Source organism: Delphinus delphis, chromosome 4 (assembly GCF_949987515.2).
Source record: "Delphinus delphis chromosome 4, mDelDel1.2, whole genome shotgun sequence".
NCBI classification, from domain to species: domain Eukaryota; kingdom Metazoa; phylum Chordata; class Mammalia; order Artiodactyla; family Delphinidae; genus Delphinus; species Delphinus delphis.
Window position 1 is genome coordinate 131,120,069 of NC_082686.1, and position 18,643 is coordinate 131,138,711.

The 18,643-nt window shown below is 40.2% G+C and overlaps 1 protein-coding gene across 2 annotated transcripts in view; it reads left to right on the top strand.

The window, feature by feature from the left end:
• CPNE4 (copine 4) overlaps positions 1-18,643 on the top strand; it is a 577,328-nt gene that overhangs the window by 151,392 nt on the left and 407,293 nt on the right. For both annotated transcript variants that reach the window (XM_060011465.1, XM_060011466.1), the window contains exon 2: positions 8,260-8,440. In XM_060011465.1, coding sequence (XP_059867448.1) covers positions 8,260-8,440 — 181 coding nt within the window. The remainder of the gene's footprint in view (positions 1-8,259; positions 8,441-18,643) is intronic.

Consider the following 18,643-nt stretch of genomic DNA (forward strand, 5'->3'; position numbering starts at 1 on the left):
ATTAGCACCATGGCCTTTTGTGGTTCATGTGGTTTTATTTCTGGGTTTTCTGGTGGTGTAGCCCCACCAATGATAACTCATCAATGCTCTCTGATGAAATCATCCGGGTAGGGGCACTGAATTCCCAGACCCCTCAACTTGTTGGTGAGGCTGCCGTTACAAAGAGTTCCAAAAGTGACTTGGGCTGCTTTGAGAGTAAGGGGAAGAAAGAAAAGTGAATTTTTAAAGGCTGCTAGAGCACAATCTCATTAATGTACATAGTACACCTTAGAGATTTTATTAAGATTGGAACGGGTTTTAAGTTTGCCTTTGCATGATCTAGAAGCAAAATAATTTTTAATCTAATTGAGTGTAAATCATTTTATAAGAAATGGTCAAAAACACAGATTGTGGAGTCCATTAGACCCAGGCTTGATTCCTGACTGTCACTTGGCAGCTGTGATTTAACCACCATGAGTCTTACTTGTACATCTATGAAGTGGGGCTGGCAATACCTATCTCAAGAGACTGTCTCAAGAATTCAGTGAAACACTGTCTGTGTAGTTTGTTATTGGTGTCGTTAGTATTAGTGGCTCAGAAAACAAGCTATTTTTAAAAGAGATTTATAGAGCATTATAGGCTTTTCTCCCTTTTTGGCCCTTGTGGGAAGATTCAGTATTTGTGCTGCCAAACCGGGAGCCGAGGGGGCCTGAGCAGGATGCATCATGATTAAAGCTGTGAGAGGAAGGGAACCAGAGAGCAGGTTAATTTATAAAATAAAGGGTTCTCTATGAAGGAAAAAATAATAAGGAATCTAAAAGTTTCAAGGACTGAGAGAGAAGGGTGCTGGAATTTTTGGGGGATAGACAGAAAGAGGGAGGGGCAGTACAGTGTGACACTCAGGGGAACCAGGGAAGTCAGGAACATTTGGGCAAGTGTTGTGTGGTGTAAGTCCCCAGTTGCCCCTTTTATTGAGAGTCTTCTTTTTTTTTTTTTTTGCGTTACGCGGTCCTCTCACTGTGGTGGCCTCTCCCGCCGCGGGGCACAGGCTCCGGACGCGCAGGCCCAGCAGCCATGGCTCACGGGCCCAGCCGCTCCGCGGCACGTGGGATCCTCCCAGACCAGGGCACGAACCCGCATCCCCTGCATCGGCAGGCGGACTCTCAACCACCGCGCCACCAGGGAAGCCCGAGAGTCTTCTTTTTTAAAAAAAGTTTTAAAATTGAAGTATAGTTGATTTACAATGTTGTCTTAATTTCTACTATACAGCAGAATGATTCAGTTATACATGTATACTTTTTTATATCCTTTTCCATAATGGTTTATCACAGGATATTTAATCAGTTCCTTGTGCTATATATAGTAGGACCTTGTTGTCTAACCATCCTATATATAAGAGTTTGCATCTGCTAATCCCAAACTCCCAATCCATCCCTCCCCCACCCCCTCCCCCTTGGCAACCACAAGTCGGTTCTCTGTGTCTGTGAGTCTGTTTCTCTTTTGTAGGTAAGTTCATTTGTGTTATACTTTAGATTCTACATATAAGTGATATCATATGGTATTTGTCTTTCACATTCTGACTTACTTCACTTAGTATGATAATCTCTAGGTCCATCCATTTTGCTACAAATGGCATTATTTCATTCTTTTTTATGGCTGAGTAGTATTCCATTGTGTGTGTGTGAACACACACACACACACACACACACACACACACACACATACATCACATCTTCTTTATCCATTCATCTACTGATGGATTTCCACATCTTGGCTACTGTGAATAGTGCTGCTATGAACATTGGACCTCCATACTGTTCTCCATAGTGGCTGCACCAATTTACATTCCCACCAACAATGTAGAAGGGTTCCTTTTTCTATTGAGAGTCTTCTTAAGTAGCTATCCCACAGGGAGGAGAGTGGAGCAGAGTGGTTAAGAGCCTAAATTCTGGACCTGGAGTTCTAGGTTCAAATCCTTATTCATCACACTTGGCTGAATAGTTGTTTTACTTCTCTAAGCTGCAGTTTCCTTCCTGTGAAACGATTCTCCTGGGATCTCATGACTTCATATTGAGTGCTTGGCAGATATATGAGCTTGATAAATGTTACATGAACTCAGTGGTATCCTTTTTAAAAAGGACAATAATCGTTTTCATTATTCTTCTGAAGACATTATGAGGCTTAATTCATTTAATTCTCAGGAAAACTCTACAAGTCAGGAGCTATTATTATTCCCATTTCACATGTGATAAAACTGAGGCACAGAGGAGTCAAGTAACTTGCCCAAACTCATACACAGGGAGTAGCAGAGTTTGGGTTAGCATCAAATATTCTGATGCTGGATCCATACTCTTGTCTTCTATACCATCTACATCCCATATGTGAGCATCTGGTCTTCAGATGAACAACTTCTAGGGCAGTTTGCCTTGTTTTATAAATGCTTGGTTTGTACTCAACAACCTTGCCTCTCAAAGTGTGGTCCATAGGCAGCAGGATCAGTGACACCTGGGAGCAGAGTCTCAGGCTCCACTCCAGGCTCTTGTAACAGGAACTATGTCTTAACAAGCTCCCCGCGTGATCCATGATTGTGCACAGCCTGAGAAGCTGCTCCAGGATGTGAACATGTAGGAGATGGGCTGTCTCATTAGTGTCCAGCGCCATGCTTGCCGCCTAAGAATAAATTTACTTTTGATCTAACAGTAGATCAGGAAACGTTGAATAGGAAATAAATTCAGAAGTTGAGGGAACAATACCTGGTTTCTCCTCAGCTGAGTGAATGATGCTTGGGGCCTCTGGATCCACTGCAGCACCAGGCACATAGCAGACGCCCTGTCATATTTCTTGCATTGATATGGAAATGTGTGATAGAGACATCCAGCATAGCAGCCTTCCTGGATGTGCAGTGACGTTTAAAAAGGCCAAATAATGCCGGAGCAAGCAGAACAGAGATTGTGCAGTTATTCTTTTTTTACATCTTTATTGAAGTACAATTGCTTCACACTGCCATGCCAGCTTCCGCTGCACAACAAAGCGAATCAGCCTTATGCACACACATATTCCCACATCCCCTCCCTCTCCCACCCTCCTAGGTGGTCACAAGGTACCGAGCTGATCTCCCTGTATGCGCTTATTCTTAACATAGCTTTAAGGCAAGCTGGTCCCCTGTGAACCCGAGCTGATTCTCTTTCCTCTTGAGCTCTCTATTGTCTTGGCGTTGTTTTCAGCTCATTCAGAAACTAATTAAGTTTCAGGATCAATTTGTCCTGTTAGAGAGTGTTGATATGCTAAAGGAGTGGTTTTTTATAACTTAAATTATCCAAGTGAAAGGACAATTATAATTTGCTTCTAAAATTGGCCAAAAGTCAGCTTTCATCAAAATAATTCTCAGCAGACATTAGTCTCTGTAAAACCAGGCTATTGTATGAAAGGCAACAAAAGGATTTAAATAGGCCATGGAAAATGTATTGATAATCTGGCCACATTAATCCTGTCTTTTAACAGAGTGTGAAATTACTTGTTTACTCCACTTATCTGGAGCCGGATGTAGCTGATCACTGGTTGACAGAACCGTAGTTTGTGATCACCTTTCAGCAGTGAGCTTCAGCTGGGCCAAGGCCAAACAGTCTGAATTCACTGGCCTATATAGCATCTCCAAAATCAAGGTCAGGACTGCTGCTACCTCTGGACAGCCAGAGGAACTCATGATCTCCAATATGTCCATCTAGGTGTGGCTTTCATTTGTGCATGGACATAGCCTATATCCTGTCCCCCCAAAAGTCAGGATGTGTAGTGGTTTCATCACCAGTCTACAAATATTATCAAGGCGAACACTATTGGGGTAAAGTATAAGAAGTAGTCCCTGATCTAAAGGAGACTAACCACTGTGGTGAAATAGACCCTGTTGATGCTCTGCCCAATTCCCCTTTATCAAGTTAGTGTAACCATGCCCCAGTGCCCAGTGGATATGAGTGTTGGCTGTGAATGTTTCACAGCTGCGCTTTTTCTGGAGACTTGACTGATTGTTCTCAGCCAGTGGGTGGCAGGGACCAAACCTGAGGACTTATGCCGGCCCAACCCTAGAATGAGTGTAAGCCTGAAGGAGCCAAAGGAAGAAACAGTACTCCCAAAGTGAAGTGAGAACCTTGGAGATGGAGTTGCCTTTCAGGACCTGGGTCATATAGGGGTTTGGCTCACAGTTCTGGAGGCTGGACATCCCAATCAGAGTTACAGCGTGGTTGGGTGAGGGCTCTCTTCTCACTGTGTTCTCACATGGCAGAAGGGCCCGGGGAGCTCTGTGGTCTCTCTTGTAAGAGCACTAATGCCATTCATGAGGGTTCCATCCTCAGACCTATTCGCTTCTCTAAGTCTCCACCTCCTAATCTCACCACCTTCAGGGGTTAGGATTTCAGCATATGAATTTTGTGGGGGGACACAGACATTCAGACCATAGCACAGGAGGCTAGCCAACAGTGAGCTGTCATTCAGTGGAGGTCAGCCTCTTAGGTCCTTGAGCAGAAGAAGAAGGGGTGGTGGTGAAATCGATGAAAAAAGGAGGAATAAATAATGACCACCCTTTGACAATCATAAACTTTCTTCTCTCCTCTAGTCCAACCATTGATTAATTTTTATCAAATGATTATTTCATCATGGCTATTTTCCCAGCTCTAAATCCTCCAAGTGTTTGCCTAAAAGAATGGTTCATAAAAAATTTTAGATCATATATCCCACTGGTTTTAAAAAAGTCTCTGAACATGTGCCCCAATTTCATTTGTTTATTCATTTATAAACGATTTAAATTTACTACCAGCTAATATCTCAGAGTACTATGTACACTTACAGTTTAGGATATATCATTCATGGTTATGGCATAAATCCATATTTTGAGAAGCTTTCCTAATAGTTTTAAATTATTTTAGACAGCTTTTGGCCTATGTGATCAGATTGTCACTTATATTTTACTATCTGCCTTCTGATCAGCTAATGTATATGAATCCTCAGACAAACTACTGATTTGAGAGGTGGTTTTGTGCTCTTAGGTGGAGAGTGTTATGCCCAGACTGTGTGGGCTGCAAAGAGAATGTATTTAAGGGGTCAAGTAGAATCTTAATCCTGGAGTAATAGCAAGAAAATCGAAGAGAGTTCCAGTTGGCAGTGGGAGAATGAGTGATTTAATCTTGAGAGCAGTCAGATTACAATAATAATAGCTCTACTTTTGAAGCATCTACTGTATACCTGGCATTGTGCTAAGCACTTTACATGTATTATTTCATCTGCCCTTCATAGCAACTCTTCAAGGTAGGTATTACTACAGAGAGGTTAAGAACCCTGTTCAAGGTTACATAGTGAGTGAAGGAGCCAGGATTTGACCCTGGAAGGAACTGTATGTCTCCTTGACAGTCTTTTTTCCATTATATACCACAATTAATACTTGGCATTAGAGCAGGTGTTCCATTCTATAGGCAAGCTTGTGTTATACAGAAAGGAGTCAGTGGGTCCTGGATGAAAGGAGCCAGCCTGAAAAGCTTCCCATCTCTGTGACATTCTGGAAAAGGCTATGCAGACAGTAAAAAGATCAGTGGTTGCCAGGAGTTAGGGAGAGATGAATAAGTGGAGCATAGAGGATTGTTAGGATGGTGAAACTACTCTGTATGGTACTGTAATGGGGGGTACACGTTATTATACATTTGTCCAAACTCATGGAATGTGCAACCCCAAGAGTGGACCCTGATGTGAACTATGGACTTTGGGTGATTATGATGAGTCAGTGGAGGTTCACTGATTGTAACGAAGGTAATGGAGGAGGAAGGTGGCATATGGGATATCTCTGAACATTCCTCTGAAATTTGCTATGAACCTAAAATAGAAGATAGTCCTTAAGAAAAAGAGAGAGAGAGAAAGGGGATGGACATGACCATGAGCCTGTAAGGATAGGGCCAGTTAGAAGGGGTAGCAATGCCTCCCAGAGATAGGAAAGGCCACTCAGAACTCAGAAGAGCAGTGTGGATCCAAGGAGCCAACTAATGCTTTGGGAAAGCAGAACTCAGGAAGGATAAGCTGTTCTTATCAAAAAGTTGATAGAGAGTTCACAACATTTTTTCCAACACTGCCTGATACAAAACCATCCTCCTACTAGTCTATTCCTTCTCTGTGCACTTTTTTATAAACTGAAGTTCACATATGCTCTGCCTTCTATTTTGCTCTAATGATTGGTCTGCTCACAATATGTAAAAATAGAGGAACCATCATTTATTAAACTGTACACTTATGATTTGTGCATTTTCTGTATATGAATAAAATTTGTTTAAAAATAGAAAGAATGATTCTGCATGGAGGTTGAAATAAATCAAGGATATTGTTATATCCGCTGTTACTTTGTAGATTCAAACAATTCTCCAGCCAACGTTTTACATATGGTAAAAAATAGCATGGGCTAAAAGATAGAAAACTGGCATTTCAGTATTAGCTCTTCCATTAGAATAACTGTGTGACACGGGCAAGGTTCCAATCCCCTCTCAGCTTGGATTTTCTTGTATGTAAAAAAACAAATGTCCCAAAATCCCTATTAATATTCAGTATGATAGAGGATAGAGCAACTCTCACCCTCAGACTAATCCCACAGCACATATTGAAAGAGAATCCCAACTCCTTCCAACTGCAAACTCCCCTTACCTGGTATTTTAGAGCAGAGACTGGGAAACATTTTCTGAAGAGGCCAGAGAGTAGGTATTTCAGGCTTTGCAGGCCATGCAGCCTCTGTTGCAAATACTCTGGGCTGCAATCTATTAAGGCAACCACACACAATATGTAAATGCACGACCAGGGCTGTGTTCCAACAAAACTTTATGTATCAAAGCAGGTGGCAAGCCAGATTGGGCACACAGGCCATAGTTTGTCCACTTCTGTTCTAGGAGATAAATTTCTGGTATTCAGTGCAACTTCCCTTCAGCATATATAGGGAAAAACGTGTTCATAATAACTAGATAAATAGGGAACTAGAGAGTTGGAATGTGGAAGGGAGGGAGGGCAGAAAGCCTTGTGATGGAGCATTGGGAGAGAAAATTCCAGTGACATCTGCCATGAGGGAGGGGCATTGTCAGGTTGGAAAAGGTTGCCTTTGGCATGGAGCTAGCTGCTAAGTTTGGAGAGACCAGCTGGTGTGTGTGTGTGTGTGTGTGTGTGTGTGTGTGTGTGTGTGTGTGTGTGTGTGTGTTTAAGAGGTTATGGTGTGCGCAAACCTAGCATGGTGCCAGATACCAAGGGGACTCACTGAATATTTGTGGAAGAAGGGAAGGGAGAAGGATGGATTATCCTCATTTTATAGATGAAGAAATTCCACTGTGGGACACCAATGCCGTTTCTCATAGGGAATCTACAGGGAAACAGAATTTCATGAGAAGGATATTGATTTCACCCCTGAGAGGCTCTGTCGATGTCCTTACAGGCCCAGCCCTCCTCTGAGAAGGAGAGTGTTGGAGGGTTCTGGGGGTTCCTTGTAGCCCTGGGCCTTGGTGATGCAAAGTGTCATTGAAAGGTGACCATGTGAGGACAGGAAGGAGGCCAGCAGTACTTACTTGTGGCTGCTGTTTCCATGGTTTAGGCTTTGTGCTCTCCTTCAAATGGTCACAGTCACATTTCTGACATGGTAGCAGGAGCAGGGAAGGGAAAGGAGAGAATGGACTAATGCACTTGAGGCAGGAGATCAGATGCTGGGTCTCTCTTGGACTTGGTTTGCTGAAGGCATCTTGAGAAATGGAGCCAGGGTTTGGGGAAGGGAAATTTGGACTGTTTCTTCAGGTCAGACAATGTCCTTCTCTGTGCCATCACACAGAAGGAAAAGAAGAGCTGGATTTGGGAGGAATCTGAACAACTTGGAATGTGACTAAACTGATTAACCAACAACTCTGTAAAATTTCACACAAGCCATGCACTTAATATAGAACTGGATTACAGTTTGCAGTCTGTTGCACTAATTCGTTAATATTATTTCATAGACTAAAAATTTTACTATGCAAATGTATGCAAATCATATAAGAAAATAGTGTTCTTAGCCAAGTGCATTAGCACCTATTGGGTATTTTGGTTGTTTTTTCTTTTGGTTTTGTTTGTTTGTTTGTTTCACTGGAACCCTGACCCTGCTGTGGAAAGCCAGATAATTAATATATTCAGTACTCGATAGTGTGTGTTGAACATTTTCCTGAAGGGTGACTGGGAAGCTTTTTCCTTTGAAAAATACTGTGGTGATTGGCATTTATTTTTTCCTCTTTTTCTTGCCTAAAACAGAATGAAGAAGATGAGCAACATTTATGAGTCAGCTGCCAATACACTGGGAATCTTTAACAGCCCCTGCCTGACCAAAGTTGAGCTGCGTGTGGCATGCAAAGGCATTTCTGACAGAGATGCCCTTTCCAAACCAGACCCCTGTGTCATCCTCAAGATGCAGTCCCACGGGCAGTGGTTCGAGGTAGGCATGTCCAGTGAAATGGACAGAAGCATGGTGGGAGGAGTGATTTGAAAATATTTTGGCATTTCCTGTCTTCAGGTCGTTTATTTCGGTGAGATGGAAAATTCTAGAAATGAATATGATCACATTTCTGTTTATATCATGATTTTTATTTATTTAAAAAATTTTTATATTGGAGTATAATTGATTAACAATGTTGTGATAGTTTCAGATGCACAGCAAAGTGATTCAGTTATACATATACATGTATCTATTCTTTTCCAAATTCTTTTCCCACTTATGTTATTACAGAATATTGAGCAGAGGTCCCTGTGCTATACAGTAGGTCCTTGTTGGTTATCTGTTTTAAATATAGCAGTGTGTACATATCAATCTCAAACTACCAGTCTATCCTGCCCCCATACCCTTTTCCGTGCTAATCATAAGTTTATTCTCTAAGTCTGTGAGTCTGTTTCTGTTTGTAAATAAGTTCACTTATATAATTTTTTTTGATTCCACATATGAGTGATATCACATGATATTTCTCTTTCTCTGTCTGACTTACTTCACTTAGTATAATAATCTCCAGGTCCATCCATATTGCTGCAAATGGCATTAATTAATTATTTTTAATGGCTGAGTAATATTCCATTGTATATATGTACCACATCTTCTTTATCTATTCATCTGTCGATGGACATCAACATCCATATCGTGATGTTTTAATACTGTGGATATTTTGACATTTACCCTTAATTTGTGTGCTCATTTTAGACATAGTAGGCCCTGGGGATGGGCAACAGGGACTGCCTTACAGGGGCCACATCGCACATTTATTTTTTGGAGTGAAAACTTAATGTTAGCTAAACTTTATTGTTCTAAGTGCTTTATGTAAAATAGCTAATTTTGTCCATACAACAATCCTATGGGGAAACAGACAGGTGAGGAAACAAAGATTAGGTAAGTGGAAAATCTAATATTTCCTAGTCAAGCTCCAGGGCCTGAGCTCTTTATTGCTATTTTATACTTATGGTGGCCATTGGTGTGGTCTTTGGTGGTTTGTGTGGCAATATTGCATGTTGAATTCTGAAGTTGGGTTCTGTTTGTTTATTTAAAAGTTGAAACAAATTGGATGAGGACTGTTTTTAAGTTTTGGGTTGTTTTGTTGTTGTGTTGTTGTTGTTTTTAATTTTTGTTCTTGGTACGTGGTCTAAGTTAGCAATATTTTTAAATATCTGGTCTCAGGTGGAAGGCAGGAGAGGGAGGGACAGGGGGTGCAGCCAAGGAAGCAGTTGTTATTGTCTCTAAGGGAACCAGATGCCCAGTGGAATTTGGGTGAGGGGTTTGAATCCATACTGAGTAGATCAAATGTAGACAAATACCTTGTTTGGATCCCTGAGGATAGACTTGAGTCCTTCTTCCATCTGTTTGCAAGGAGCTGACAGGTGCTCCTTAGGGGCCAACGTCTTCACTCCACAGCAGGAAGAAGGCTCAGAAGACCTCACAGGTAGCATGTTTACTTACCTGTACATATGTGATAAAAGCCACTTCTCTGAAAGGGTGGTTTGATAGAAGTTGGTAAGCAGATGAAATTCAGGTGAGAAGGCAACATAACACGTATGAGGGGATGAGTGACAGATGGCAGATAGGGGATCTTCATTTAACTTCCAGCTCATCCAGGTCTTATATTATAAATATAAAACAGCATTCACAGACATCTTAATGTGTAATGTCTTTTTTTTTCCCTTCTAAATATTCTCCATGACTTTGTTGGTGGTCTTTACTGTCTTTTATTTTTTGTTTAACAAAACTAAATGGAATATCTACATTAGGGTAATTGGACCGTCTTGGATAATTAGAGGAAAAGACTTCATCTCCTGAGACCCCCCCTTACATAATTTATTTATTATTTGTATATATTTCTTTTCAGTCTTTTCCTTCTGGCATTCATATTCTTACATGATACTTATCAAGCACATAAAATTTTCTTTCCTGATTTTATTACTTAGTAGTATATGTTTTTTTCCATATTGTTATAATATTCATAATTATAATTTTTAAGACTGCATAATATCCCATCAAGCAGATTTATTTGATCATTTTCCTATTTTTTTCACTTTGAAGTTGCTTTCAAAACTACCCTATTTTGGGCTTCCCTGGTGGTGCAGTGGTTGAGAGTCTGCCTGCTGATGCAGGGGACACGGGTTCGTGTCCCGGTCCAGAAAGATCTCACATGCCATGGAGCGGCTGGGCCCGTGAGCCATGGACACTAAGCCTACGTGTCCGGAGCCCGTGCTCCGCAACAGGAGAGGCCACAACAGTGAGAGGCCCGTGTACCGCAAAAAAAACACACACAAAAAAAACTACCCTATTTTAAATAATGCTGCAGTAAACATCTTTGAGCATAAGGCTTTTCCCTTCTTTTTGGATGAGTTCCTAGGAGATAGTCTGTCAAAGTGGAACTAGTGGAACAAAGGATAGGACACTTTGGGGGCTTTTGATACATTTGCCAAATTGCTTTTCCAAAGTGCTTTTCTACAGAGTTACTTAAAGTGTGTTTGCCCACAGCTACCAGCCTGCAAACATTTTGTTACCAGTGCACAATGAGATAAGAAGCTTGTGCCACATTGTAAACTGATTCACTGCTTCCTTCATCTAGAAAGTCTTACTCTTTAAAAGTAGTGTCAGCTGAACTTCCAGCATCCTTAGTGATATGACTGATTTATACTGTGGAACTTTGAGAAGCACTTCTCTAATAAATTTTAACCTTAAGACTATACATTTAGGATATAGTTTGGAAAACAGAGCCCACACCAGGTAGCTAATAGAAAAGATTTTATTCAATAACTAATAACAAAGGAGTTGGGAATCTTGAGAAACTAAGTAGGAACTGTGAGGAAACCCAGAGATTAACAACGGGAAGCTGCTACTTGACTTAGGGTAGAGCAGTGATATACTGAAGCTAGCTTGTAGAGGCCTGAGAGAGTCAATTGTTAAATCTTCAGGAATTTTGCTAACCTGAGTATAAGTATTTACACCACAGACATTGGCAAACATTTCAAATCAGAACTTTCTCCCCACCAAGAGAACCGGTTGCTAAGCATTTACCAGCACACCACTGGGAGAGAGGGACAAAAGAAGGTGTTAGTACCAGCTGGACCATCGAGCAGAAGCTGGATCTGTGGAAGGAGGGCCTATCTAATGGTAGCCAGCAAGGTAGAGGAGATGCAGGTAATGCTGGAAACGTTGCCTGAAAGGGAGATGAGGAAGGGGTTGTCATCTCAGGTCTCCCATCCATGCCTTCCAGTGACCACACCCCTGGTGGAAGCCAGTTGGCAAGGTTCCAGGGAAGAGTCCAGAACACACTTGAAAGCACAGAGGTAACTGACAAGCACATAGCCCTTCTGACAACTCACAGTAACTGGGAGAATCATGTACTCAGTCGTGAAGTAGTGCATATTTATTTAGTGCTAACACCTACTTTTTGGTGCAAGTTCAGTGCGTGGTCCTGTGCTCAAAGTGAGAAGCACCTGACAGTCTATTTAAACCACACACCTACTACCTTCTATGTTTAGTGAAAGCTGGCAAACATGGCCATAACTGATGCACATTTTCCTGTATCTGTCCCTTAGAACATGTCTGGAATTACAGAGAGATTTCTATGTGCAGAATTACAGAATTCAGAGAAAGCAATGCAGAAGAGGATTCATGCCAGCTGTGTCAGTTCCTGAGTGTCTTTGTTATGTGAAATCTGGTAAATGACTAAGTGAAGAAAAAACAAAAACCTGAGAGGCTAAACTTATTTGCATAATAAAGAGATTGTTGGGGGTGTAAGGATGAGAGAGAGAAGAACAAGGTGAGCTTCTTTTTCAGAGTTTTGAAGTTTGGCAAAAGAGCCTCTCTGGAGATCAGCACTGTCCACTAGAACTCCCTACAGTGATGGGCATGTTCTCTGCCGGTGCTGGCCAGTAGGTAGTCGACAACCAGAGGTGGCCACTGAGCAGTTGAAAGGTGGACTGTATAACTAAGGAATGGAAAAGTTTAATTATTGAATTTTAATTAATTAGAGGGTAAATAAGTAGCTGGTGTGATTTCGGAGTCTCCATGGGTGGTACAGAATTTGGCTGGGTGGGGAAAAGAGGAAAGGGAGTTTGTTAACACATTACTACCATAGGCTGTTGCTTTTATAGCTGAACCTCTTTTGGGGAAGACATACCTAGAGATTGATATTTCTTTGTTATTACTTGTGATTTCTGGCCTGTGCATTTTGTTTTTGTTCTTGTTTGTTTTTTTGTTTGTTTGTTTTTATCTGTTTCATCTTTTTTTAACATCTTTATTGGCATATAATAGCTTTACAATGGTGTGTTACCTTCTGCTGTATAACAAAGTGAATCAGCTATATGTATACCTGTGTCCCCATATCCCCTCCCTCTTGCGTCTCCCTCCCACCTTCCCTATCCCACCCCTGTAAGTGGTCACAAAGCATTGAGCTAATCTCCCTGTGCTATGCAGCTGCTTCCCACTAGCTAGCTATACATTTGGTAGTGTATATATGTCAATGCTACTCTCTCACTTCGTCCCAGCTTACCCTTCCTCCACCCCATGTCCTCAAGTCCATTCTCTACGTCGGAGTCTTTATTCCTGTCCTGGCCCTAGGTTCTTCAGAAAGTTTTTTTTTTTTTTTTTAGATTCCATATACATGTGTTAGCATACGGTATTTGTTTTACTCTTTCTGATTATCTTCACTCTGTATGACAGTCTCTAGGTCCATCCACCTCACTGCAAATAACTCAATTTCATTTTCTTTTACGGCTGAGTAATATTCCATTGTATATATAAGCCACCTCTCCTTTATCCATTCATCTGTTGATGGACACTTAGGTTGCTTCCATGTCCTGGCTATTGTAAATAGAGCTGCAATGAACATTGTGGTACATGACACTTTTTGAATTATGGTTTTCTCAGGGTATATGCCCAGTAGTGGGATTACTGGGTCATATGTAGTTCTATTTTTAGTTTTCTAAAGAACCTCCATACTGTTCTCCATAGGCGCTGTATCAATTTACATTCCCACCAACAGTGCAAGAGGGTTCCCTTTTCTCCACACCGTCTCCAGCATTTATTGTTTGTAGATTTTTTCATGATGGCCAATCTGACTGGTGTGAAGTGATACCTCATTGTAGTTTTGATTTGCATTTCTCTAATGATTAGTGATACCAAGCATCCTTTCATGTGTTTGTTGGCAATCTGTATATCTTCTTTGGAGCAATGTCTATTTAGGTCTTCTGCCCATTTTTGGATTGGGTTGTTTGTTTTTTTGATATTGAGCTTCATGAGCTGCTTGTATATTTTGGAGATTAATCCTCTGTCAGTTGCTTCATTTGCAAATATTTTCTCCTATTCTGAGGGTTGTCTTTTCGTCTTGTTTATAGTTTCTTTTGCTGTGCAAAAGCTTTTAAGTTTCATTAGGTCCCATTTGTTTATTTTTGTTTTTATTTCCATTCCTCTAGGAGGTGGGTCAAAAAGGATCTTGCTGTGATTTATGTCCTAGAATGTTCTGCCTGTGTTTTCCTCTATGAGTTTTATAGTGTGTGGCCTTACATTTAGGTCTTTAATCCATTTTGAGTTTATTTTTGTGTATGGTGTTAGGGAGTGTTCTAATTTCATTCTTTTACATGTAGCTGTCAGTTTTCCCAGCACCACTTATTGAAGAGGCTGTCATTTTCTCCATTGTATATTTTTCCCTCCTTCATCAAAGATAAGGTGACCATATGTGCATGGGTTTATTTCTGGGCTTTCTATCCTCTTGCATTGATCTATATTTCTGTTTTTGTGCCATTACCATACTGTCTTCATTACTGTAGCTTTGTAGTATACTCTGAAGTCAGGGAGCCTGATTCCTCCAGCTCTGTTTTTCTTTCTTAAGATTGCTTTGGCTATTTGGGGTCTTTTGTGTTTCCATACAAATTGTGAACATTTTTGTTCTAGGTCTGTAGAAAATGCTATTGGTAGTTTGATAGGGATTGCATTGAATCTGTAGATTGCTCTGGATAGTATAGTCATTTGCACATTGTTGATTCTTCTAACGTATGAACATGGTATATCTCTCCATCTGTTTGTATCTTCTTTAATTTCTTTCATCAATGTCTTATACTTTTCTGCATACAGGTCTTTTGTCTCCTTAGGTAGGTTTATTCGTAGGTATTTTATTCTTTTTGCAGTGGTAAATGGGAGTGTTCCCTTAATTTCTCCTTTAGATTTTTCATCATTAGTGTATAGGAATGCAAGAGATTTCTGTGCATTAATTTTGTATCCTGCTACTTTACCAAATTCATTGGTTAACTCTAGTAGTTTTCTGGTAGCATCTTTAGGATTCTCTATGCATTGTATCATGTCATCTGCAAGCAGTGATGCAGTTTTACATCTTCTTTTCCAATTTAGATTCCTTTTATTTCTTTTCCTTCTCTGATTACTGTGGCTAAAACTTCCAAAACTATGTTGAATAATAGTGGTGAGAGTGGGTAAGCTTGTCTTGTTCCTGATCTTAGTGGAAATGGTTTCAGTTTTTCACCATTGAGAATGATGCTGGCTGTGGGTTTGTCATATCTGACCTTTATTATGTGGGGTAAGTTCCCTCTGTGTCTACTTTCTGGAGGGTTTTTATCATAAATGGGTGTTGAATTTTGTCAAATCTTTTTCTGCATCTTTTGAGGTAATCATATGGTTTTTATCCTTCAGGTTGTTAATATGGTATAGTACATTGATTGATTTGCATATATTGAAGAATCCTTGCATTCCTGGGGTAAGCCCCACTTGATACTGGTGTATGATCCCTTTAATGTGCTGTTGGATTCTGTTTGCTAGTATTTAGTTGAGGATTTTTGCATCCATGTTCATCAGTGATATTGGCCTGTAGTTTGCTTTTCTTGTGACATTTTGGTCTGGTTTTGGTATCAGGGTGATGGTGGCCTCATAGAATGAGTTTGGGTATGTTCCTCCCTCTGCCATATTTTGGAAGAGTTTGGGAAAGACAGGTGTTAGCTCTTCTCTAAATGTTTGATAGAATTCGCGTGTGAAGCTGTCTGGTCCTGGACTTTTGTTCATTGGAAGGTTTTTAATCACAGTTTCAATTTCATTGCTTGTAATTTGTCTGTTTATATTTTTTATTTCTCCCTGGTACAGTCTTGGAAGGTTGTGCTTTTCTAAGAATTTGTCCATTTCTTCCAGGTTGTCCATTTTATTGACATATAGTTGCTTGTAGTAATCTCTCATAGTCCTTTGTATTTCTGCAGTGTCAGTTGTTACTTCTCCTTTTTCGTTTCTAATTCTTTTGGTTTGAGTCTTCTCCCTTTTTTTCTTGATGGATTGGGCTAATGTTTTATCCATTTTGCTTATCTTCTCAAAGAACCAGGTTTTAGTTTTATTGATCTTTGTTATCATTTCCTTCATTGCTTTTTCATTTATTTCTGATCTGATCTTTATGATTTCTTTGCTTCTGCTAATGTTGGGGTGTTTTTTTGTTCTATTTTCTCTAATTGCCTTAGGTTTAAAGTTAGGCTGTTTATTCAAGATATTTGTTGTTTCTTGAGGTAGGATTTCATTGCTATAAACTTCCCTTATAGAACTGCTTTGCTGCATCCCATAGGTTTTGGGTCATCGTGTTTTCATTATCATTTGTTTCTAGGTAATTTTTGGTTTCCTCTTTGATTTCTTCAGTGATCTCTTGGTTGGCTATTAAGTAGTGTAGTTTATAGCCTCCATGTGTTTGTATTTTTTACAGATTTTTTCCCATAATTGATATCTAATCTGATAGCATTGTGATCAGAAAAGATACTTGATATGATTTCAATTGTCTTAAATTTACCAAGCCTTGATTTGTGACCGAAGATATGATCTCTCCTGGAGAATGTTCCATGAGCACTTGAGAAGAATCTGTATTCTGTTGTTTTTGGATGGAATGTCCTATAAATACCAATTAAGTCCATCATGTTTAATGTATCATTTAAAGCTTGTGTTTCCTTGTTTATTTTCATTTTGGATGATCTGTTCATTGGTGAAAGCTAGGTGTTAAAGTCCCCTACTATTATTGTGTTACTGTCGATTTCCCCTATTATGGTCGTTAGCTTTTGCCTTATGTATTGAGGTAGTCCTATGTTGGGTGCATAAATATTTACAATTTTTATATTTTCTTCTTGGATTTATCCATTGATCATTAAGTAGTGTCCTTCTTTGTCTGTTGTAATGGTCTTTATTTTAAAGTCTATTTTGTCTGATGAGAATTGCTACTCCAGCTTTCTTTTGGTTTCCATTTGCATGGAATATCTTTTTCCATCCCCTCGCTTTCAGTCTGTATGTGTCCCTAGGTCTGAAGTGGGTCTCTTGTACACAGCATATATATGGGTCTTGTTTTAGTATCCATTCAACCAGTCTATGTCTTTTGGTTGGACCATTTAATCCCTTTACATTTAAGGTAGTTATTGATATGTATGTTCCTATTACCATTTTCTTAATTGTTTTGGGTTTGTTATTGTATGTCTTTTCCTTCTCTTGAGTTTCCTGCCTAGAGAAGTTCCTTTAGCATTTGTTGTAGAGCTGGTTTGTTGGTGCTGAATTCTCTTAACTTTTGCTTTTCTGTAAAGTTTTTAATTTCTCCATCGAATCTGAATGAGATCCTTGCTGGGTAGAGTAATCTTGGTTGTAGGTTTTTCCTTTTCATCACTTTAAATATGTCCTGCGACTCCCTTCTGGTTTGTAGAGTTTCTGCTGAAAGATCAGCTATTAACCTTATAGGTATTCCCTTGTATGTTATTTGTTGCTTTTCCCTTGCTGCTTTTAATATTTTTCCTTTTTATTTAATTTTTGATAGTTTTTTAACATGTGTGTTGGCGTGTTTCTTTGGATTTATCCTGTATGGGACTCTGTACTTCCTGGACTTGGGTGGCTATTTCCTTTCCCATGTTAGGGAAGTTTTCAACTATAATCCCTTCAAATATTTTCTCAGTCCCTTTTTTTTTTCTCTTCTTCTTCTGGGACCCTTATAATTCGAATGTTGGTATGTTTAATGTTGTCCCAGAGGTCTCTGAGACTGTCCTCAATTCTTTTCATTCTTTTTTCTTTATTCTGCTCTGTGGTAGTCATTTCTACTATTTTGTCTTCCAGGTCACTTAGCCGTTCTTCTGCCTCAGTTATTCTGCTATTGACTCCTTCTAGGGAATTTTTAATTTTATTTATTGTATTGTTCATCATTGCTTGTTTGCTCTTTAGTTCTTCTAGGTCCTTGTTAAACATATCTTGTATTTTCTCCATTCTGTTTCCAAGATTTTGGATCATCTTTACTATGATTACTCTGAATTTCCTCTTCATTTGTTTGGTCTGATGTGTTTTTACCTTGCTCCTTCATCTGCTGTGTATTTCTCTGTCTCCTCATTTTGTTTAATCTCCTTTTCGCAGGCTACAGGTTCATAATTCCCATTGTTTTTGGTCTGCCCTGAGTGTCTAAGGTTGGTTTAGTGTGTTTGTAGGCTTCCTGGTGGAGGGGACTGGTGCCTGTGTTCTGGTGGTTGAAACTGGATCTTGTCTTTCTGGTGGGCAGGATTGCGTTCGGTGGTGTGTTTTGGGGTGTCTGTGAACTTATTATGATTTTAGGCAGCCTCTCTGCTAATGGGTGGGCTTGTGTTCCTGTCTTGGTAGTTGTTGCCAAAGGGTGTCCAGCACTGTACTTGCTGGTTGTTGAGTGGAGCTAGGTCTTAGTGTTGAAATGGAGATCTCTGTGAGAACTCTCGCTGTTTGATATTATGTGGGGCCAGGGGGTCTCTCATGGACCAATGTCCTGAACTCAACTCTCCCATCTCAGAGGCTCAGGCCTGACACCCGGCCGGAGCACCAAGCCTCTTTTGGGAAGTCTGAGGCCTTCTGGTAGCGTTCAGTAGGTGTTCTGTAGGAGTTGTTCCACCTTTAGATGTATTTTTGATGTATTTGTGGGAAGGAAGGTGATCTCCACATCTTACTCCTCCACCATCTTGAAGGTCCCTGCCAAAGCAATCTTTGTGGAAGTCCAGGAGTCCAGCAGAGAAGTTCCAGCACAGCCCTTTTGGGAAGTCTGAGGTCTTCTGCCAGCATTCACTATGTGTTCTGTAGGAGTTGTTCCATATGTAGATGTATTTCTGATGTAGTTTTGAGGGGGAAGTTGATCTCCACGTCTTACTTCTGCCATGTTGAAGGTCC